This window comes from Maniola jurtina, chromosome 8 (genome assembly GCF_905333055.1).
Source record: "Maniola jurtina chromosome 8, ilManJurt1.1, whole genome shotgun sequence".
In the NCBI taxonomy this organism is placed as follows: domain Eukaryota; kingdom Metazoa; phylum Arthropoda; class Insecta; order Lepidoptera; family Nymphalidae; genus Maniola; species Maniola jurtina.
The window spans coordinates 9,814,565-9,838,694 of record NC_060036.1 but is presented as its reverse complement, the minus strand read 5'-3'; the positions used below and the strand labels follow the sequence as shown (position 1 = coordinate 9,838,694).

The 24,130-nt window shown below is 37.8% G+C and overlaps 3 protein-coding genes across 4 annotated transcripts in view; 2 read left to right on the top strand and 1 right to left on the bottom strand.

The window, feature by feature from the left end:
• The window catches only part of LOC123867542 (nuclear factor NF-kappa-B p100 subunit-like), a 38,531-nt gene extending 22,850 nt beyond the window's left edge, over positions 1 to 15,681 (top strand). The window contains exon 23 of the mRNA XM_045909619.1: positions 15,653 to 15,681. The gene's annotated coding sequence lies outside the window, so the exon portion shown is untranslated. The remainder of the gene's footprint in view (positions 1 to 15,652) is intronic.
• On the bottom strand, positions 5,791 to 13,910 carry LOC123867549 (dnaJ homolog subfamily A member 1). Of its 2 annotated transcripts, none has more exons than XM_045909632.1 (8): positions 13,667 to 13,910; positions 12,622 to 12,828; positions 11,707 to 11,954; positions 10,623 to 10,781; positions 9,964 to 10,119; positions 9,687 to 9,858; positions 6,916 to 7,043; positions 5,791 to 6,410 (listed from the first exon to the last, which is right to left on the bottom strand). In XM_045909632.1, exons 2-8 carry the CDS (start codon positions 12,818 to 12,820, stop codon positions 6,261 to 6,263), a joined length of 1,212 nt encoding a protein of 403 aa, XP_045765588.1. In that variant the 5' UTR covers positions 12,821 to 12,828; positions 13,667 to 13,910; the 3' UTR covers positions 5,791 to 6,260. The 2 variants fall into 2 exon arrangements, with proteins under 2 accessions (XP_045765588.1, XP_045765589.1); XM_045909633.1 differs by lacking the exon at positions 13,667 to 13,910 and adding an exon at positions 13,368 to 13,473.
• A 433-nt stretch (positions 15,682 to 16,114) lies between the features above and the next one.
• On the top strand, positions 16,115 to 23,984 carry LOC123867546 (ATP-dependent RNA helicase DDX54). The gene is made up of 13 exons (XM_045909628.1): positions 16,115 to 16,315; positions 16,646 to 16,825; positions 17,600 to 17,783; positions 18,218 to 18,561; positions 19,064 to 19,274; positions 19,570 to 19,688; positions 20,755 to 20,868; positions 21,145 to 21,336; positions 21,587 to 21,700; positions 21,873 to 22,015; positions 22,561 to 22,696; positions 22,887 to 23,037; positions 23,757 to 23,984. The coding sequence occupies exons 1-13, from the start codon at positions 16,115 to 16,117 to the stop codon at positions 23,927 to 23,929; spliced, it is 2,262 nt and encodes a 753-aa protein (XP_045765584.1). The 3' UTR covers positions 23,930 to 23,984.
• Positions 23,985 to 24,130: the final 146 nt, after the last annotated feature.

Here is a 24,130-nt window from a genome sequence, read left to right as displayed (position 1 = left end):
CCCATTTGAATAAAAATGCGTTGTTTTATTTTTATATAATATATTTTTTCGTCATCAATAGAGTTGAATATGATCATGAAGAAAGCCGTGCTAGAAATATTTACTTTTCTGAGTTATGAATATCACTTAACCTGCACTATGAGTTCTCCATAAAGTTCTCAAAGGTGTGTGCGACTTTAGTGTGACTATGGCCTAAACAATTCTCATTCTGAGAGGAGACCTGTGTTCAGTAGTGGGCCAATTATGGGTGGATCATGATGAGGAAAATAAATAAAAAACGTAAAAAAATGAGACGACAGTTTATTTAATTAATATTACCACAAAGTTAAGCAATCTACCGATTCTTGCATAACCTTAAACCAGGCCCATACATTATTTTATTTATATGTATTAATAAATAGCTTGGAATACTTTTACTACATGAGTAAATTTCATTTACGCAAAGACCTTGGTAAGTATGCTATCATCACACTTACTATCGATAATATAACCCCTACAATAAAATAATAAGTAATACATAAATAATCACAGTAACTAATTAACAAATTAAATGTTTCTAAACAAATATCACCAACAAATTTAATTAGAATAATTAGTTATCCGATTGTGGTATTGTTCTAGTAAGTAATAAAACAAAATACAAGACTTCTGTATGTGTTCGAGTGATTAGTTAGTCAATTAAATATTATTTATTGCATACCTAGTAATTTATTATTGAATAAGAGTAAGTATATTATTATCTTATATAAACATGCTAAATTACTCTATGGTTAGATTTACGCTACGTCAAAAATCTAAATCACATTGGTGCCTATTTGATTACATACAAATCTCTATACTTACACTTCTTTTAAGAGATTTGAGTGACAAACTCACTCAAATCTCTTAAAAGAAGTGTAAGTGTTAAGTCGTGACGCAAATCTAACTTAAACGTGTAGTTATTTGATAACAGGGTACTGGTTGGCTGTACGGTACCCATTCACTAAACTGCCTTGACAATTGCAAAGGAAAACCCTAGTAACCCCCTTAGCCAAGTCAAAACTAAAATCAATTGTTTTGACAGTCAACTAATAATAATAATCCGCCTTACCAATAAAATAAAACAAGTTTAACCATGTTTGGACTAAATTGACATTTTGTCAGTTTTTAGGGTGCCGTATCTCAAAAGGAAAAACGGAACCCTTATAGGATTACTTTGGTGTCTGTCCGTATGTATGTTCGTCTGTCGTGTCTATCAAGAAAACCTATAGGTTACTTCCTGTTGATCTAGAAACATGAAAATTGGCAGATAGGTAGGGTCTTATAATACAGGTAAAGAAAAAAGCCGAAATGAAATTGTGGTTACATCACAAGAAAAAATTAAAATGTGTTTGTTCATGAACAAAATAATCAGTATTTTCAAAGTTAGATAACTATACCTAGTGGGGTATCATACGAAAGGGCTTTACCTAGACATTCTAAAACAGATTTTTGTTTATTTTTATGCATAATAGTATTTGATTTATCGTGAAAAATGTCGGAAAAAATATCCGAGTACGGAATCCTCGGTGCGCGAGGCTGACTCGCACTTGGCCGGTTTTTGAATAGAAAATCTGTCAGGTTTAAAATAAACACGCGTTCTACGCTTGTTTTACTTTTTATGGTAAAGTCGAATGTGTAATACTCGTCTTCTCACAAAAATAACTGATATAACGTCAAAACTAAGAAAGTGAAATCGTGTCCGCAACATTGACGGCCTAGCTAGAAATCCGAAATGGTGGTAGATTATTTCAAATTAAAAAATATATAAATATAAAAGAAATAAATATATATGTATGTAAATGTATATTAATATACTTAAATAATAATAATTAATCAAATAGAAATAAAAAGTTAACCAAAACATATAAAATATACATACAAATCTTTTGACTTTTTTATATTTAATATAATTATTTTCAACGGATTTTGTAGGACATAATCCAATAAAAATATTGAATATGGATTTTGCCCTACAAATACATTGTAAATATATTTCTAGCTAGGCTGTCAAAATATGGACACGATTTCCCTTTCTTAGTTTAGGCGCGTTATAATTAATGCTTGACAGTTTTTGCACAGGAAATCTGTCAAAATTAACATAAACATGCGTTTAACGCTCATTTAATTTTTTGTGGTAAGACGCAAAGTATTTCTACTTAAGTCCTAACGTATAATAACGTCACAATAAAAATCATAATTATACATAATATAAAATCGTAGCAATTGTATTGGACCCGAGCCTTATTGGCGTAGGCCGCACACAGGCAATAAGGCACTGCCTAGCCTAGCGAGGAAACCAGCCCCATTTTATGAGGATATGAAGAAGACAATACGCAACGCGCAGTAAGTAGTCGTAGGAGTATCAATAAGCTAGTGCGCGAGATGAGTGCTATCTATGATAAGGCCTCATTTACACAAGAGCTTTTTTAACATCCATTGTTTAACGGAAAAAAGCGTTGACGTGTGACCATATACTTGGGAAAACATTTTGTTCTATTTGGACGCTTTATTAAGGTCTCTTTTAACGGACGTTAAAAAAAGCTCATGTGAATGAGGCCTAACTGTACATGAATGCAAATGAAATTAAATCTTGAGGAATTTACGCAAGTTGTGAGACCGTGCGACTCCTAAATACCTAATAGGTATAGATTATTAAAAAAAACACACTGAGATAACAAGTAGGTACTCAATGTTTTAGATATTTTGTCTTGGCTGCAATAATAATTCAAAAATACTCATAGATCACCATAATATAATAGTTCTATGTAAATTCAGATCCACACCTGCGCACACGCACGAATGAGAACACGACGCGCATCATAAGAACGTGGACGTGTTCACGACTCACGAATGATTTGCAAGCGCGTCGCGTGCATGTTGTACAAGTCATTGGCGTGCACATGTTCGTGAGTTTTTGGGGTAGGTACAAACATGATATACATACGCGTTAGTGACATTAGGTACACGACGTGCGCACAGAGATACTGACGTGTCCATAGGTGTTTGATGAGTGGTGCACGATTTGTGAGCGTACGCTGGTGTGGATCTACCTTAAAGAGCTGTGCCCTAAATTTCTTTGACCATAAAGTTCGAAACTAACTAAAATGCCAAAATGATCTCGATGCTAGTAAGTGCGTTGAAGGGACTGGAGCGGTTTGTCTATGGGCCGTTGGCCACTAGAGTCCACGTTTCGGTAAACAGAGTGTAAGACGCGAAGCATCTGGCATCAATTCTTATTATTATTGGATGCGAAAGGCTGGGAATCTGCACGGTGGCATGATTTAAGAAAACGTCGAACAGTGCATGAATAGTAGCTTTTTTATCATAATCAATAATTATTGTTACTAAACAATAAAATGAAACTCACTGGAATTGTTCAGAAATCGCATCTTGGGAAGTCTTGGAAGCTTATTATAATAGATAAGTGTAGTAATATTTAGATAAGCACAAAGGCAACGAGAGTTATAATTGATTTGCCTCAAGCTGGCCTATCAGTGTAAAGTTAAACAGTCAAATATTTTAGCCTATACTAACTTAGACATAATTTTCATTACCACACCATGTAAAGCTCGAAATAAATGTAATAAACACTTTGCTTTTGTGTAAGGGCCGAGCATAAAGTGCGTTGGCGCAGGTAATGCAGATAATGACAGTCGAAGGTTTAAAAAACTATAAAAGTGCCTCTAGCAATGCGCGGGTCTGTTGAATTGAATATTTGAAAAGAGCAACCGCAGAGTTTCTTGCTGGTTCTTCTCGGTAGGAAGAACATTCGAAACCAACGGTACAAGTTGCCAATTGTAAGAGATTAATTAGTTTAATAAAAAACCGTCTGTCTATCTGGGGTCGCGGGAGTGCCATGCCAAGTCCAGCATTTTTAGGGTTCCGTACCGCAAAAGAAAAAACCGAACCCTTATAGGATCACTTTGTTGTCTGTCTGTTTGAAAACCGTGAATTTGTGGTTACACCTTTTAAATTTTTATTTAAATGTGTTTCAACTTTCAAAGTAAGATAACTTATACCAAGTGGGGTATCATATGAAAGGGTTTTACCTGTACATTCTAAAACAGATTTTTATTTATTTTTATGCATAAGTTTTTGATATATCGTGCAAAATGTCGGAAAAATACCCGAGTACGGAACCCTCGGTGGGCGAGTCTGACTCGCACTTAGCCGGTTTTTTAAGTGTATCATTCAAGTTATTTGCCGACTATTATACGTTTTTAGAGGGTACCTCAGTGCGGTTTGGATCGTATGAGCAAACAACATGGATCGTATGTAAAAACTAACAGTAGGCCCGCTTAATACATCGCGGTGCACTCACACAGACGCTGGAGACGCGGTGCGTTGCGTGGCGCATAGCATCCCGCTGTTAATTCAAACGTATGGCCAAGTATAAGAGCATTTTTGCAGAAGCGTTTGTTTGTTAACTGGCGCAACACGCAGCGCCGTGCACGCGCTGTCGCATGCAAACACGCGAAGTTATTAATATGATTGTATACAGGGCATAACCAGAACGCTAGCAAAATCTTAGCGTTATTATTATACCACCTTAACACAATACAATGCCGATAACCATTTGCCTTATCTTATAGTTTTAGTGATTTAGTATTTTTCAAACCAGCATTGTATAGCGTTCAAAACTCGGGTCAATTCCCCACCTACGACGCGGCATTGACTTCGAGTAATCTATTTACGGAACGTTCGTTGACCTCTAGCGTCAGTCAGATGTTTTATTTGCAATATATTGTAAATTAAAAAAAGTACAGGATTTTTACATTTTTCTCGTCGTTTTTTATGGTATCTTATCAGTAATCATCAGTACTAACACCTATCTTCGTTTTTGGTAGCGTTCTGGTTAAAGCCTGTGTTCGCGTGCGACACGGCGGCCACCCACGCGGGCCCCGACGCTAGTGTCGCCACATTTTTTTTGCAACGCCTCTCCATAAACGGACAATCGCGTGACGCACACCACAACGCGCAACGCGTCGCGTGTCCACAAGAGCCCGAAGTGCGTGGCATAAGGAAAGGGTGAAGTCGAGTCTTGTTTAACAATTTAAATTCGGCTTTATTTCATTTGACATACGGTTGAAATTAATATAATGAAAACAAAAAGAGCGCGCGCCACTGCTATGTCAAATATAGTTCTACCACAAAAAAAATTAAACACTGATTCGGACTTCCCATGCAAAAACTGTCAATGTAGTTATTGGATTTTTTTTTGTGGTAAGACCGATAAAGTTTTGTTTGAGTTGTTATTGATAAAGATGATGCGTCTCGGCTCGACTCGAATCTTACAAGTGGGCGTTGTGGCTAAAACCAGCCGCACGTCATAGCAATGGTTTTTAGAAAACTTTTTGTGCACTCACTCTGCAAATATCAAAAGCGTACGACCAATCTGACAAAATTGTGAGTGTGTGGGTAGACCCATGTACATGTGTTGTATAACATGTCCAAACTAAGAATGAGAAATTCCTAGAAATATTTATATTTTGATTCAATAAATTCTATATATTTTCAATAGATTTTGTAGGAAAAATTTACAATGAAATTTGATTATTCAACTTTATCCTAGAAGCTAGGATAAAATTCATTATATTTCTAGCTTAGTGAGTTTTACAAAAAGTTTTCTGACAGACTTTTTCTGATAAAGATAAATGATAATATGCAGACGGCTAGCACAACGCCAACGTGAAGGTAAGACAGCAATGTAAAATTTTACCACGCGATTTTTTTTTCGCAAAATTCTGTGATATAATGTAAATTGTATGAGGCTTCGTCTAATTTCTATGTCACAGGATTCTACGAGAAATATCGCGCGGTGAAATTTCGCAGTGTGGCTTACCATAAGAACCGAAGCCGCACTGGCAAGACGACGACGGTCCCGCTAAAACAGACTTCTAGAAACATTATGGAGGTGGCCACATCCTCGTCGTTTAGGTTGATGTGGCCACTCCAATAAGTTTATAGGAGTTTGTTTTAGCGGGGATCGCTGTCGGGTCGTTGTCCCTTTGCCAGTGCGACCTCGGCTTTAGGTTGAAATCTATAGAACACACTTTGACTTTGCTTAGACTTAATTTTCAGTTAAAAGGAGATAGATTTATGGTAGCAGTATCGCTGTCTCGTTTTGACAGTGTCTTAAGTTTGAGCATAGTCAGAGTGTGCTCTATAGATCTCAGCCTTAGAGTCGAGGGAAACGCGGCCAAGCTCGTCACTACACGCATGTCGGTTGAGCGTGGCGCCTAGCCGGTGGCGCACTGCACGCGGTTGACGCCGGGGTGGTCGTCGTCCTCGTCGTAGGCGCTGGCGCCGTGCTGGCGCCGACGCCGCGCCTCCTGCTCCGGGTCCAGCTCGATCAGGTGGCACTCCTCCGCCAGCTCGGGGATCTCCACCTGCACCGAACAACGACCGTTTACTCCCTCATGCTCCAGCTGGGGTACTCCAACTGATGATTGGAGCCAGGTTCACTTGGTCAGGTGAAATCAGTTAGTCGCGTTTTGTAGCTCAATATGAGCGCTATTTATTCATTTTATTGTGTTGTAACAATTGTCGTTTGTTACTTTTTAGGGTTCCGTACGCAAAGGGTGTCAACAGGACACTATTATTAGTTCTCCGCTTTCCATCTGTCTATCTGTAGACGGGCTGTATCTCATGAACCATAATAATAGTAGAAATTTTCACAGAATGTGTATTTCTATTACTGCTATAACAAATAAAAATTTCAAAATGACCACCATTAAAATTTTAAATAATTTAAGTGTTATTTCTTGTGCAATGGTACATAACATAACCCGTCGTGTGCTAGTCGAACTTTGCACTTGAATATTTTTGGTATTTTTATGTGAAACAAACTGTAGCATTCACACTGTACAATTAGCAAAAAAAGAAAAATCTTACCATGGGTCTAGGTGGCAGGCAGTTCTCCAATGCAGGAATGACTTCAGGCGGAATAGAATTAGGGAAATTGACTATGAACTGTATGATGAGTTGTCCTTTCTCAAATGGATTCTTATACATAGGCATTCCTGAAAGAAGATACCAGCATTAAATAAGAAGAACTTTATTTTCAAATTCAAATTCAAATTCAAAATGTTTTTATTCAATTAGACTTTTACAAGTTCTTTCGAATCGTCAAAAGCATCTACCACTGGTTCGGAATGCCTTTCCTACCGAGAAGAACCAGCAAGAAACTCGGCGGTTGCTCTTTTCAAAGATTTGATATACAATATTATGCCATGTATAAAAGCAATTGAAGTCCTGCGCATTGCTGGAGCGAATCGAAGTTCAAATCCACGCTTTTTTATCATTTACATAATCTTCGATAGTATAATATGCTTTTCTCAAGAGCATATTTTTAATAGATTTTTTGAACCTGTGTAAAGGCAAGTCCAAAATTGACTGAGGAATTTTGTTATAGAAGATTATACCCATTCCCACAAATGACTTTTGGACCTTCCTGAGACGGAGCGTAGGAGTCGCAAGCCTGTTACGGTGTCTAGTCAGCCTGTTGTGTAGATCGCCAACCTTCTTGTAACTAAGAATATTTTGTCTTACAAAAATTATGTTGTTGTAAATATATTGAGAGGCTACGGTAAGGATACCTATTTCCTTAAATTTTTCTCGAAGTGAATCGCGTGGTTTTAAGTTATAAATTGCGCGTATTGCCCTTTTTTGTAATACAAAAATTCTCCCAATATCTGCCGCTCTACCCCATATTAAGATTCCATAAGACATAATACTATGAAAATAAGCAAAATATACTATCTTTGCGGTCTCCACGTCAGTTAATTGTCGAATCTTTCTAACCGCGTAAGCAGCAGAGCTTAGTTTGCCAGCAAGAGTTGATATATGGGTGCCCCATTGCAGCTTCGCATCTAAGGTTATCCCCAAAAATGTAGTAGTCTCTTCTATTTTCAAAATATCATTATTTATCCTTAAATTAATGTTACTTGTGTTCTTGGTATTGGGCAGTGCGAATTCAATACACTTAGTTTTTTTTGCATTTAAAAGTAGATTATTTACAGTAAACCAGTGAGTTACCTGAGATATGGCACCATTTATATCGTCAAAATTGTCCTTATTTCTATCGACTTTAAAAATCAAAGACGTATCGTCAGCAAATAGTACGATATCGCAAATATTTTGGACTACATATGGTAAATCGTTTATGTATACTAAGAACATGAAAGGACCTAGAATAGAGCCTTGAGGAACACCCATTAGTGAGGCTGATCCGTATGACTTCACATCATTCACACATACTGTTTGAATACGATCACTAAGATAGGACGCAATGAGACCAAGCGCAGTGTCTTTGATTCCATAGTGGCTCAATTTAACTAAAAGAGTCTCGTGCTCAACGCAATCAAATGCCTTGGATAAATCACAGAAAATACCAATGGCATTCTGTGACCCCTCCCACGCATTGAATATATGCTTTAACAGCATTGCGGCCGCGTCGGTTGTTGATCGACCTTTAGTGAAGCCATACTGTTCAGAATGGAGTAGCTTATTAAAATTGAAATGCTGAAGCAGTTGGTTGAGCATGATTTTCTCAAATATCTTGCTCAGTGTTGGCAAAATTGAAATTGGCCTGTAATTGTTTGGGTCACTTTTGCTACCCGATTTAAAAAGAGGTATCAATTTACTACATTTCATGAGATCTGGAAAAGCGCCTGTATCCACAGACTCATTAAAAATTAAGGCTAGATATGGCGCAATAATATCAATAATATTGTTAATTATTTTTACTGATATTCCCCACAGATCTCCGGTTTTTTTGCTTTGTAAAGATTTGAACACTTTAACAATGTCATATGGAGTAACGTATTCAAACCTAAACAACACACCGCATTCAGTGACATTGGCCCTGAGAAGATCATAGGCTTCTGTTGGTGAAGAGCTAAGGGAACTAGTAGTGATGACTGGAATGTTCTGGAAAAAATTCTCAAATGTATTTGCAATTTCAATATTGGAGTCAATAATACGGTTATTAATTTTTAGCTCCAATTTATTGTTATGCACTTTTTGTTTCCCAGTTTCATCCGTGATGGTATCCCAAGCTGCTTTAATTTTATTATCAGAATTAATAATTTTTTGCTTTATGCAGAGTGACTTTGCTTGTATGCAAACCTTTTTGAATAATTTTGAATAATTTTTTACATATTCAACAAATGTGGGAGTGTAGTTATATTGTTTTTCTGCATACAAGTCGAACAACTTATTTCTACTTTTATAGATGCCAACAGTAGCCCAGTCACTAAATTTAAGATTTTTAAACAGTTTTTTTTCTACAATTTTAAAGGTAGAATTAAATTGAGAGTTTATGAGATCATTTTAAAAGGAAACAGTACATTACTGTCAATTTCCGAACAAGTGGAACAAAGGTATTATTTCGCAGTCCTCGTAAGATGCTAAGGCTGCCTACTCAACCACTCCACAGGAATGGTCCCAGGTTTGCATCAGAATTGATGTTGTTGGCAGTTTATTATCCAATGACAGTTTAAAAGAAGAAGGTAGTGGGATGTAGGTGGGTGAGGAAGGTGAAGGTGTGGCGCGCGCTCTAGGGAAGGTCTATATTCAGCAGTGGACGCAAACCTTATTGATTGATTGATTGACAGTTAGAGAAAAAAAGAAAATGAAAGCAAAATGTTTTAAAATGAAATTACCTTCGTTCAAGACGCACTTGACTTCCCCATGCTTGGTGACCTCTCCGGGCATGACCGTGATCACGATGTCCCGGTCGTCCAGGGTTCGGATCACCTTCTGGAAGCCGCACAGCGACTCCACCAGTTCAATATTAAGTCTGATTACAAGGTCATTACCAGATCTTTTGAATATCTGTAACAATTTCATGTTGTTTTGAAAAAGTATAAAAACTGCTGAATATACTGAAGCATATTATCATTTCTATCACAACTAAAAATCTATGACAAGTATAATTACCTCATGTTCCTTCTCGTCTAAAACAATAATAAGATCCCCAGCCTCCAATTCGGGCTCTTGGTCACCCTCGCCGCTAAACACTATTTTCTGTCCGTCTGTCATGCCTTTATCCACATGAACCTCGAGGATCTTACGGTCGCGCACTGTTTTTCGTCCCTGAAAGTTTAAAATACAAAATTTTAATATGTACCTATCACAAAACAGGCAAAACGCAAACCCATATTTTTGTCGCTTTGAGTAGTTTAGCAAAGTATAGTTTGCTGACGCTGCTGACACTTGTATCCAACACAAGCTGATTCTCCTGTGAATTTAGGTTTTTATTATCAAGCACCTGTGGGATTTTGTAAAGTAAAGTGGAGATCTGTAGGAGAACCAGAGTAACCTACATAGCTTAACGGGTTGCGAAGCTGAAGTGGCAATGGACAGGACACATAGTTCGAAAAACCGATAGTCTTTAGGGTACCAAGATACTGTATGGCGATCTCGCACTGGAAAGCGCAGCGTTGGTAGACCCCGCCAAAAGGGGGGTGGACGATATCAAACGAGTTGCAGGGAGCCACTGGATTCAGGCTGCACAGGACTGTGGCGTGTGGAAGTCCCTACAATATCCATGTCTTGCAGTTCTTGTCTGTCATTTGATGAGATGTTGGTGAACTCACTTGGCACACTTTGCAGCGGTCCTTAGGGTCGATGATCTCCCTCTGGCCGCGGCACTCGCTGCACACGGTCTGGATCTGCTGGATCATGCCGGGGCCCAGCTGCTGGATCTGCACCTGCATGCCTGTGCCGCGGCACGTGGGGCACACTTGCACTGCACCCTAGTAAATGTAAACAAAAATTAAAATCAATTCAATTCCAAATAGTATTCCAAAAGTAGTAGTAATTCCAAAACCCCAATAGTATTCCAAACCCTTGTAGCTTTACCTTGTAAATTAATTATCACCATCTTACAAATCCAACAACTGACAGTCAAAAAGTGTACAATAGTAGCTACTTTGAATAAATTATATTATTCAACTTTAAAAATATTAGCTTTTAGGTGTGCCATTTGGGCAGAGATAGATTCACCAGTGTCGCGTTTATGGAGAAGGCACGAAGGAGATCGTTCGGTGAATTAAGTTATCCAAAGAGGGATATTGCCTACTTCAAAAATAATAAAGGTCTTCCGAAGTACATAAAATCTATGTGCTCTGTTAATTTTAAGTTTGTTATTATTGAATAAACTGAAAAAACAGGTCAAATTCAGGACTTCACATTTTACTATTTCATACAAGCTCCTATACTAAGCACATGTTTTGATGTTTCATAAAGAATTGATGATTCAATAAGTTGGCAGTATCCCAATGATTGCAGCATTTCTTTTTCTGTACCTCTCCCCGATGCAAGCTATTTATTTGTACAATATTTTGATGGTAAAGAAACAAAAAACCAAATAGACAATTAATGAAACATAACTGCCCGGAAAAAATAAGATTCAAAGAGACGGCAATCAATGAAACACGAGTATGCATAGACACTACCCCTTACTTCTGACTACCAAGTAGATTGCAGTGATCGTCTGCTCAGGTTCAGGATCAGAGTTATTTAACTGCATGTATTCTACACAATTGATACCACTCAACAAACACGTCTGTCACCGTGTGTGCATGTAATGCGGATGCCACCAACAGAAGTTGCTGAAGGGAAATCACACGAGCAGCAATGAAGAATTATCAGATAAAACCAGAGATACACATCACTAACCTTCTTTCCACCCCTGCCTTCGCACTTCTCACAGATGATGTTCTTCTGCAGCGCCAGCTTGCGCACGGCGCCCTTGTAGAGCTCCTCCAGCGTGACGGACAGCTGGTGGATGACGTCCTTGCCCTTGCGCTCACGCCCGCGCCGCCGCCCGCCGCTGAAGCCGCCGCCGAAGAACATGTCGAACAGGTCCATGGGTGATGAGAACCCACTGCCGCCCGCGCCACCCTCCTTCAGCGCTTGTTCCCCACCTGCCACACAAACCATCAATATAATATGTACAGTAAAAGTAGGGTATTCCCAAATACCCTTCATATCTAAAAATAAAAACCAATAGTGTGCAATCTGACTCGCACAAGAAGGGAACTCTGCAAGCTTATATAATTATTATAATGTGATTTAGTGAACTAAATTTTTCATGAACACATTCAAATTTTTTTTGTATGATATAACCACAAATTCACGGTTTTCGTATTTATTCCTTTACTTGAGCTATAAGACCTACCTGCCTGCCAAATTTCATGTTTTTAGGTCAAAAGGAAGTACCCTATAGGTTTTCTTGACAGACACGACAGATGGACAGAGGACAGACAGACGGACAGACAGACAGACGACAGACAGACAACAAAGTGATCCCATAAGGGTGCCGTAATTCCTTTTGAGGTACAGAACCCTGAAAACCAACGAGAAATTCACTTAACAAGAAAGGTATGTCTTGTGATGTCTAGGTCTAACAAAGGATAGGAAAAGTCTCTCAAGAAAGGAATTCAAAAACCGACAAGCAATTACCACGTTGTTTTCTCCACTAAGTCGACATTGGCGGAATTATTGCGGAACACAAAGCCGCAGTACAAAGTGCCATAGAGAAGAAAAGAAGAAGAAAATGCTTATTTCTAATATTGTACACTAAATTAATACCTTGGTCATAGATTCTTCTCTTGTCTGGATTTGAAAGTACTTCATATGCTTGTGAGATCTGTTTGAACCTCTCACCCTCATTGGGGTTCTTGTCAGGATGGTATTTTAATGCAAGCTTTCTATATGCTTTCTTCAGTTCATCTGTTGTACAGTTGGGCTTGACACCCAGAATATCATAATAAGTGGTTTCTTTCACCATCTTGATTTCTGAAAATGTAAATTTTATTCCAATGATATAAAACTCATTACTATTACTTGTATTCAAAATCAGGCCCCATTCGTAACATTGAGTTTTACATAGATAGTGTCCAACGTAGATTGATTTATTTGGATATCACAACAACCTTTGTCCAGAGCTGAAGGTTTATTAACCCTAAGAAATTCTTACTGATGATAATTACTGATAATGTGCAACTGGCCCAAAGACCTTATTTTTTCCTACACCCATGGGTTGGCCTATATATTTTGATTATTAGTATTACTTCATACTTCATCATGTAACTCATAACCTATAAAATATGAAGTATGCTCACAACTTGTACAGAGCAAAACAATAAAGTGCTTACTTATTAAAATATTGTATCTATGTATCAGAAGCTACAATAAGTAGGTAATACTTATCGAATAACGATACATAATCTTCTAAGAAACTATGCGTAAAATATAACCACAAAAATATTATATGACTTTACGGCAAAACTGTAATCAATAATTCGCAAATTGGATTATAAAGCCAGGATACATACACAAATAAATACGAAATAAGATTACTTATACAGGTATCTTTATAAGATTTTCTATGAATTGTATTGTGAAACACCCTGAAACACCTAAGTTTCCGGAAAGATTATATTCGCTGACGCCAGATTGCCATGAACCTTTTCTAGAATAGGTAGGTATCTATAATGAATAATTTATAAAATAGATAGGTACTAATTTCTGGGAAAACGAGGGCACGATTCATAAAAAAAGATCACCAACCAATATTTTTACTCATTTTAAAATTATTTTTATCATAATAATTAATCGATTTTTAATTTCTTACCTTACAAAAATCTTGTAAGTAATTTAATATAGTAAGAATACCACTATTATCACAAAAATCAATATAAATTGACTAAATTCTAGAAACAACCACTAAACAATGTATGAAATATGAATGTAATTTGCTGCACAATCACCATCACCAATGCTTAGTTACTCATGCACTCTGTGGTCGTGAACCGTGCTGTGGTAGATATTTGTCTGTGTGGTGAGGGGAGTCTAGTTTGTTCTCGAAACTACGAAACGTAGACGAAATGTCTCTCCATGGTCTCTTGGTCTCTGCATAGATTTTCTTCTTTATAAAAGTCTGTGGTGGATTATACCAAAGAGTATATAAACATATAGGTATTATGCACAAAGCTGCATCAATCATTATTACAATCGCAATTGTTGTGATTGGCTGAATTTATTTTATTCTCTATTCTCTATAAATTGAGCCAATCTCAACAATTGAGATTGTAATTGTGATTGCAGTTGTTCCGCAATCGACCTCGACCAGCTGAGGCAGCTGCTGAGAGCTGTCATAAGTCATAACAATTTATTTTTATCACCGACCAGAAAAAAAGGTTATGATTTAGTTAGGTTATGTTTTGTGGTTAAGATTGTGGAGTGTACAGCTACACTACATACCAGGCCCGTGACACCTTTAGTTCTTTCTTAGCCGCAAAGCGCTAGTATCGCAACAAGCTGCAGCCATATTCTTTTTTCTAGTCGATGGCCATATACATAGACTCTGTGGCATACTATTCTCTCGTTAGAGAGTAGTATGTACCTTGCTCTGTGGTATATATACTGGGAAGCCATATTGTTTATTGTTGTTGTCTCCAAAGGTTAATAAATTATGGGAATTGTGGTGATCCCAATTAATTCCTCTAAATATAGGACTCAGTGCTTTGCCGAAGGCTCAATTGTTGAACAGACACGTATGCCAGAAGCACTTCGATAGACATCAGTTCGACAGTATGGGGTGGTATGGGAACCCGACGTACGCATGGTTATCTCTACTTGTTTACTGAAAAGGAAAATACTTCACGGAATTCCTGAGCTCATTAGGTAAGTTGATTTCATGTTAAAGATGTATTAAGCACTAGGTATTCCCTAACATAGTTTTTACTTTGTGCTTTCATACCATATTTCATGTGAATAAATTGTGTAAAATTCTTTTTTCAGCTGAACATGATTTCAGTGATCACAATTTTATTATGCTTTACAACCAACTTCAGATCAACAGAATTCAACATTCAGAAGATTCAACAGTATCCACTCAAAGTACAATAATAATAATTAGTGGTGAGTTAGTACAAAATTATCTGTCCTCTGTCTAGTAACTATTTTATTTATTCTTTGCTAACATTGCCTTAAATATGGCTAAAGTCTTATATGCAATACAAATATTGATGTGATGGTCTCCACGGAACCACTACTTTAACACTGTACTGATGTCCATACAGTAGATTTTATCCATACTTCCATACTAATATTATAAATGCGAAAGTGTGTCTGTCTGTCTGTCTGCTACCTTTTCAGAGCCCAACAGTTTAACCTATATTGACGAAATTTGGTACAGAGTTAGCCTATATTCTGGGGATCAACATAGGCTACGTTTTATCCCAGAAAATCAAAGAGTTCCCACGGGATTCCATAAAACCCATCATCCTCTTAGCCGATTTGTATGAGATTTGGTACTGAGGTAGCTTGCATCTAGTAATTGACATAGGCAACTTTTTATCCCTAAAAATCAAACACTTCCCACTGGATCTTTAAAAATCCTCCTAGTCCTCTAGTTTTAGTTTAGTTTATAGCTGTATTTTTTAATCAATCGGTTATATTATTATTAGACCAATTTTAATATGTAGGTACCAACTATCAGTCGTCTCATTAAGAATCCATGTAGTTTTTCATACATAATTTCTTGTTTATATAATTTAATTTTTCATTAATAAAATAATATTATTCCTTTACAGCCAATTTGACAACCAAGTGCAGGTATTTTATTAAAAGAATAAAAGAAATGTTTTTCAAAGAAAACAAGAAGCAAAGGCTATTTTCAGAAGGATCCTCAAAGATGACTTTTGGTAAATATATAAAGTGTATAGATTAAGAAGCAAGAAATATAAAACTGAATTTGATAAGTTGTTTTATTTTACACCTAAATATATGCAAAAAAAATAAAATTATAAAGGTACCCCGTTTCAACGTTGTCATGGGACATCACTATGCTATCGATATCGACATCGACACAAGGTCGGATTGTGTCCCAACACTTTTTGCGACACTAGCGCTATGCGGCTACAACGGAACTAACCGTTAACTTTTGCACTGTCCTATCTGTCTTTAGACTGTATATAGTGATCTGTGCTACATACTTACATAGCATTACATTTCAGAAACAAATCAGAAATCAGAATAGAATTTAGAAATTATTGTAAATGTGATGTGATTTTTAAAAATGGGTCGTAAGAAAGAAAATGAGGATGATCTACCAGGGTTTGAAGCACCAACCCAAGGAGAAACGGTGAAAAATGATATTACTCTTCAAAAGAAACAGAAAAAGGGATCCGGAGGGTTCCAGTCAATGGGCTTCAATTTTCATGTACTAAAAGGAATAACGAAAAGAGGTTATAAACAACCTACACCAATTCAACGAAAGGTAAAAAATACTTCGTTATTTCCCTAATGTATATAAATAAAACTACAATTTACGCGACAACCTCAACAATGCAGTTACCTCGTCTCCCAGTTCCCCGTACCGCACCTCCTAAAGTGGCGTAAGCATATTATGGAGTGTAGTATCTACACCTTAATGCTAAATTAAGCACTCCATAGTTAGCATGCAACGCTGCCAAGGCTGATAGATTCAGAAGAAAACTAATACTGATAAATACTGTAAAGTAGTTTTTAGGGTTTCGTACCTCAAAAGAAAATACCGGTCAAGTTGCACTTGTTTATTAATTATAATATGAATGTTATTGATTTTCAGACAATACCAATCACATTAGAAAATAAAGATTTAGTAGCCATGGCGCGCACAGGATCCGGTAAAACAGCGTGTTTTGTGTTGCCAATACTAGAGAAACTTGTGTCACCTGTAAATAAGCCACTTCAAGGGAAGAATTTGCGCGCCCTTATATTATCACCTACAAGAGAATTAGCATTGCAGGTACTAACTTAAACCAAACTTAAAAGGCATGCATTTCAGCTAAAAAGACCATCAACAAGGTACTTCATAACATAACAAGATAAGTTGTTCTTGTGCACATCCTTTGAATGTTTATTTTTTTGTTATAACTTTGTGTTTGTGTTAACAATACTGAATAAATAAATAAAAATCCCACAAAGTAGGTATATAACCAAAAGTTTGCTTGATTTAAGTTTAACTGTTTTTATTTTGAAAAAAAACCAATAAACATAATATACAAATTATTATATCAGTAGTTTTATATTGTTCATATTATATGATGGTGTTTTTAATAGTTGAAACTTGGAACACATAATTTTTGTAATTATGAAAATTAGTATATAAAAATTTCAATAAAGGAGAAATTAGTCAGCAATTAAACTTCATACTATAAAAGATGAAATAAAAAGCTAGCAGACAGACAGTCATACACTTTTGCATTTATAATATTAGTGTGGATGTCTCAAACTTGTGTTATCAATTTATGATGCCTACAGATAGTTTCTTCAAATTATTAGAAATGCTTTATACATTACTTGCTGAACTTTGTCTATGTTGATTTAGGTGGGAACTTTTTGCTTTTCTGGGTTAAAAAGTAGCCTAAGAGTTAATACAGGGTATAATCTATCTCCATTCCAAATTTTGGCCATATCTGTCCTGTAGTATTTGGGTGAAAGAGTAACAAACACACTTATATACATACACAAACTTCAGCTAGTATTTAATATTTTTTACTAATAAGAATGTAAATTTCAGACATTAAGGTTTGTACGTGAATTAGGCAAGTTTACTGGGCTTTCGTCGGCTGCTATTCTCGGTGGCGAATCTATTGAGCAACAGTTTGGGATTATGAGTGGTTCTACTCCTGATATTGTGGTGGCAACGCCCGGTCGTTTCCTGCATATTTGTATTGAGATGAGCCTCAAACTGGATAATATCAGTAATTATTATATTATTTTTATATTTGTGAAAGATCATATTATATTGAGCTAATTCCAGTGTGAATGCGTCAATTGATAATTTTTTAGGTGTGCACTTGACTGCAACCAAATAGTAGGTGATGATGCAGCCTGAGGTGGAGCATGCTTGCCTAAGAGGTGCTATTCACTCTACGCTTGAAAATTATCAATATTATAACTTGCAGGCTAAATAAAAGCCCACAAGCATCCCTTAAACTAGTGGTGTGTATTAGAAATGAGAAAGCGCATCATTTCATACAAGATTGTGGATCATGGAAATGAGAATAACTTAGCTAACCTCAACAATAATGACATATTAGTCAGAAGTTCTGACCATGTCAATGTTAAGTATTAATATTATATTTTGTTGATCAAGAGGTTACAATTAAATGTTATAAAATTATTTACTTTACAGAAGTTGTAGTGTTTGATGAAGCAGATAGACTATTTGAACTCGGGTTTGGTGAACAACTTAGAGAAATTGTTGCACGTTTACCATCCCACCGTCAAACATTGCTATTTTCTGCAACACTGCCAAAAATGTTGGTGGAGTTTGCCCGTGCGGGTCTCACTGAGCCGGTGTTAGTAAGACTAGATGTTGACTGGAAGTTACCATCAACCTTATGGCTCGCTTGGATATATGTGAGGGCGGAGCTGAAGACGGCAGCCTTGCTGCTACTGTTGGATAAAGTTTTAACGTCTAATAGTCAAGCTGTTGTTTTTGCTGCCACTAAACATCACGTGGAATACTTGCACTTGGTATGTATGAAAGCAAAACCTTGCTTTACTTGTGTCACTAGGTATATTACAGAGTAGAAACTACAACTTATAATGTTCATTTTTTTAATATTAAAGTTTTTTTCATAAAAAATAGTTAAGAGGTAATAGTAGTATGGTTTACCTTATTTTTTACTGTGGTGGAAGTCAGCCCTTGACTGCGATTTCACTTACTGGTACATAGTCTCAGATGAGTGTGAGCTAACTTGGAAGGGATATGAATGACAGTTATATTAAACCCATATGCCTTATTGGTATCGTAATGGAATGCTAAATCGCTTGGTGGTTCGGTTTTGCCAGTAGGGTGTTCAATAGCCTCAAGAAGAACCGCACCAGATCAGATTAAAGTTAGAAATTATAAATTCGAAATTGCCTCTGCCAGGAATCAAACCCAGGACCTCTCACTTACAAGACCAGAGCTCTCATTATTGCGCCAGAAAGATTGTCAAGACATTTCATTGTTAAAACTAGCTGTTTTTTTTAGATATTAAAACAAGCAGGAATATCATCAACATATGCATACTCAGGTTTAGATGCATCAGCCCGTAAGATAGCCCTGGGGAAATTCACAAATAAAAGGTGTTCAGTACTTTTGGTCACTGATGTTGCAGCCAGAGGGTTGGACTTGCCGTCGTTGGATACAGTCATCAATTATAACTTTCCAGCCAAGCCAAAACTATTTGTGCATAGAGTAGGTAAGTGGCTTCATATTCTTTTCATATATCTATCTTAATAATGATTTGAAATTATAGTACAAGCAAATCATCTTGTGTCCAAAGAAAAATGCCCAAGTGGCAGCGATTTGTATGTGTTGCTGTGTTCCATGACTGTTGTCTGTATCAGATGTTTATTTCGTTAGCGAATCACGTCTCAGCGAAGTTTGCACTTGAAGAAAGAATGTGTCACGTGACACACATTAAATAAGAATGACTATACAGAACTGAGGTCGAGCTTTGCTAGGAAAGTGATACTATAAGTGACATACGGCAGGGCGCAGCGCGCGCGCGGGGCGGGCGGGGCGCGCCTTCTCGCTGGTGGCGGCGGAGGACGTGGCGCATCTCATCGACTTGCAACTGTTCCTCGGCGCGCAGCTCGCGATGCCGTCTGAGGTTCGTACACATTCTAACTAAGAACCAGACCTACCGGCCATATACCTAGTGAATACTTAAGGTGCATGACACGGGTCTAACCCACGGCACGGTTAGGATGATACTGCCATTGGCGGAATTAGAATGCCATCAGCCTACTTTGTCACATTAATTTACAAATTGCAAAAAACCAAATTCAATTTGAATTTCGCGGGCAGACCCGTGTCATGCTCCTTAAGTTGGAATATAGTTAATCTGGAATAGGTTCTGGCAAGACTAGATCCTACTAAAGGTTAAATTTTTAGTTACTTTCTGTACAAAGTCAGTCTTCATTTTTTCAAATTGAGTAACTACACTTTACAAAATCACTTAAACTTATTAGACCTATCAAAACTTTTTGCCAACTCACTCCCAAGCTTTCTTATCTATACTAATAAATAAAATTGGAGTGTCTGTCTGTAATTTAGAAATAACTACCGCATATTAAGGTCATATGGTTATTTGAACGATACTATAACCGAATCACACGTTTTTAAAATTTTTATCTGTCTGTCTGTCTGTCTGTCTGTCTGTCTGTTTGAAAAGGCTAATCTTGGGAACGGCTGAACCGATTTTGACGGGATTTTCACAGACAAGTAGAGAATTGACCAGGGAGTAACATAGGCTACTTTTTTAACCGACTTTCAAAAAGGGAGTTGTGTTTTTCTACTTATGTACACCGAAATCTCCGAGATTTCTGAACCGATTTGCGTCATTTCTTTTTTAATCGATAGAGGAACTTTGCGACATTGTTTCATAAAAAATTTGGAGTCCAACTCCTCAATCCTGATGCTGCAGGGGATCTGACCAATCCACGCGGGCGAAGCTGCGGGCATCAGCTAGTAATTTATATAATCCTTTACATTGTTATTAGGACTTCAATAAGTACATACATGAAGCCGGAGCTGGGTAATTACGCGGCGCCGTCCGGTGCTGTTTTTTTTATTTACACTCACTTGCTGTCCGGCGCCCGGCGCGGCTCCGGCTTTATGTACTGAACGTCTAAAATTCGAGTGAATCTAATCTAAGGCAACTTATGTTTGGTCAGGTAAGCGAGTGCGGCGCGGCGTGCCCGAGCGGCGTGTGGGGCGCCATGCCGACGGCCGCGCTCGAGTTGCGCCACCAAGACGTTATAGCGTGGGAGAACAGTCACTCGGAAATCGTAAGACTTAATTAAGAGGGGTTTATTCGTAGTGCGCTCCAAAAAAACTTAGTTTGGCTTTTATTTAAATTTATTTAAATAAATTTCGCCGTCCCAGCCCTAGATGGTGCACATAGTGACAAAATGACTTACGCACACAAAAATGATTGACACGCATTTTTAGCTTACTACAGTTTACTTATTACAGTTAATCATTGGTCCATGGGTTGGTGAGTTCTCAAAATGTAAGCGCTATATCTGGAAAATAGGTACTATTAAGTAATTCTGTGGTTGTAGGAAGACGCAGCGCGCGTGTGCGGGCGCGGCTGGCAGCAGTACATTCGCTGGCGCGAGGCTGCCTCGGCCGAGGCGAACCGCAAGGCCAAGCTCACCACGCCGCCCACGCTGCCTCACCCCTACCTCGTGGACCCCTCGCAGATGCAGGCGGAGGAACTCGTCGACCAGATTAAGAACTTCCGACCGAAGGGGGTGAGTATATTTCTATTCAGTACAAGTGAACGGCTCGTAGGCAAAACTAGCTGACCCGCCCCATTTGCTCGATTGAAATTTTTCAAAATCGGTGAGGGTGGAATTTCCAAAATCCTGAAACACATAGATTCTTCTTTATTTTTGCTTGAACCACAAATACCAATTTTATCACAAAAAAAGATATTAAAATTAAAAAAAAAAAGAAATAAAACATTATAATGAAAATATACGATGAATATGGTTATTACAGACGATTCTAGAGCTGGTCAACAAGAATGACTCACCGATGTATCAAGCGATGAAGGCTAAGCGCCGCGCGCACGGGAAGATGGTACAAAAAACCAGGGAGGGCAAGATGCAACAGGTGAGCTCTTTACGGCGTGTTAAGGTGCAAAAAAATGGCTTAAAATAACATATTTGACGTTATTTAAAGCCATTTTTTGCAATCGATTTTTCGATCAATCAGAATACAGGTTTTTATTCATTACCAGCTGTAATTGTCATAATATCAATTTTAAGTTTTTTTCTTTATTTAGGCAGAAGGCATTTTAGATGAGAGAACTAAAACAAACTCGATTGAAGAATCTCTGAACGTTAAAGATGCAAAGAGGAAAAAGCCGGGGCATCGCGATGAGAACTATATACCGCATTTCGCGAGCGACCAACACACTGAAGCCGGGTATGTAATAACATAAGAATAGAATATATTTTTATTTAAGTAAATTTTTATAAGTGTTTTTGAATCGTCAAAATAATTTACCACTCGTTTAGAACTTGAAAAACGATGAACTTTCATGCAAACTTTCATCCCCCGCTTAACCCCCTTAGGGGGGAATTTCCAAATGGTGTTCCTTAGTGAGCACTTTTTATTACATTATATAGATATCATAAAAGGAACCTACTGTCAAAATTTCAAGTTTCTAACAAGTCAGGACAACAGATCTTCTTATATGTATACTAGCTGATACCCTAGACTTCATTCCCGTGGGTTTTTAAAAAAAGGTTTTTAAAAATCCCGTTGATTTTCCGGGCTAAATAGTAGCCTATGTGTTAATCCAAGGTATAATCTATCTCCATTCCTTTCAGCCAAATCTGTCTTGTAGTTTTTTGCGTGAAAGAGTAACAAACATCCATACATACTTAGAAACTTTCGCTTTTATAATATTAGTAGGATTGTGAAACAAAACATATGAATATTTTGAGATTATTTTTAATAAATATCAGAATGGCGGTGAACTTTGCGGCAAGCGCGTCGTCCGCGGAGCTCGAGCTGCACGGCGACTGCGACGTGGGGCTGCGCGGCCGCCGCGCGCAGCTGCGCTGGGACCGCAAGCGCAAGAAGATGGTACACGTCGACCCGGTCAGTGTTATCCTAGTCTCTCTTCTAGATTGCCGTCCCATCGGATGATGAGAGTGAGGGAATGAGTGCACCTATGTTTGCGTACACACTTGGATACCATAATATCGTCTGCCCAGTTCGCTAGATAGAATTCACTCAAGAAATTGGCTCAAGTAGTTTAATTAGGCTACGTTTATTTGTGTACATACAGGATGGAGGTCGTAAGATGATTCGCACGGAGAGCGGCGGGCGCGTGTCGGCGTCGTTCCGCAGCGGCCGCTACGACGAGTGGCGCCGCCGCAACGCGCCGCCCGACCAGGACGAGCGTCCGCACGCCCAGGACCACACCGGCCCCAAACCTGGTGAGTTTCATTCGGTGGAATTCTGACAAACGTCATTGTTATCATAAAGGAGAGTTGCCCTAATGCCCTTTAGAAAATAGTTGATTGAAAATACGCTCTAGCTTAGCTAAAATTTCATAAGAAAGAGACAGTAATACGTTTTTAACATAACAATAAAGCAACCCCAAATTACTCTAAATCCCTGTCAACGTAAAAAGCTTTAAACCAGACGTATTCAGGTTTTCTTTAAAAGTGGAAATTTTTAAAAGATTTCGTTCTGCATCCTACCTTGGTCTGGCCTGTTGATTTCTTCTCTTCCACATTGATCAATTGTTTCGACATTGATATTAAAGGCACAAACTTATCCCTGTATAAATATTATTCCATAGAATCCTTTTCTCTCTCTCGTCTGGCTTTTACAAAGTCAAGTTTGTAGTTATTTGTAACAAGTTAGTTAAACTATACAAGTATGGACCCGGTCTGTGCCGGCGCTCGCCGACATACGCACGGCACCCCTTTAGAGCGTTTTCCAGTCAGTTTTAACAAAAAAAAAAACACTCCAAAAAGGCAGAGCACGCCCGCCAGCTAACACCAACACAGACGAAGTCCTTCCATAGAATCCTACCTTAGTTATCTAAGTTACCTTCATTTGTGGAAAATGTATTATCTGTGGTAAAATAAGTGGCCTGAATTCCACGGAATTAAAAATCAGACTATAACTTAAACATACTAATTTCCAGTGTCAGAGTTCCGTCCTCGCTGGGTGAAGCACAACGAGCGCGTCGCAAAGAAGAAGGCCGAAGCCTCGACCAACGAGTTCCGCAACAAGCAGCAAATAGTCAAGGAGCGTCTACGCCGGGATAAGATCAAACAGAAACTCAAATTCAAAATGAGTAAAAAGAAAAAGAAATAAGTTATATTATTCAATGTGTAATATTATTATTACCAGAAGTAAATGGTTTTCTTTATGTTTTGAGTTTCTTTTAAACTAATGTTTTAGTTCTATTACATGCCTATTGCCTAGTCAATGTAGATCGTGTGGGCCCGCGCGAGTATTTTCCACGAATATTCTAAACATATTATATGTTTACGTGAGAACATGCACGCGGAGTTC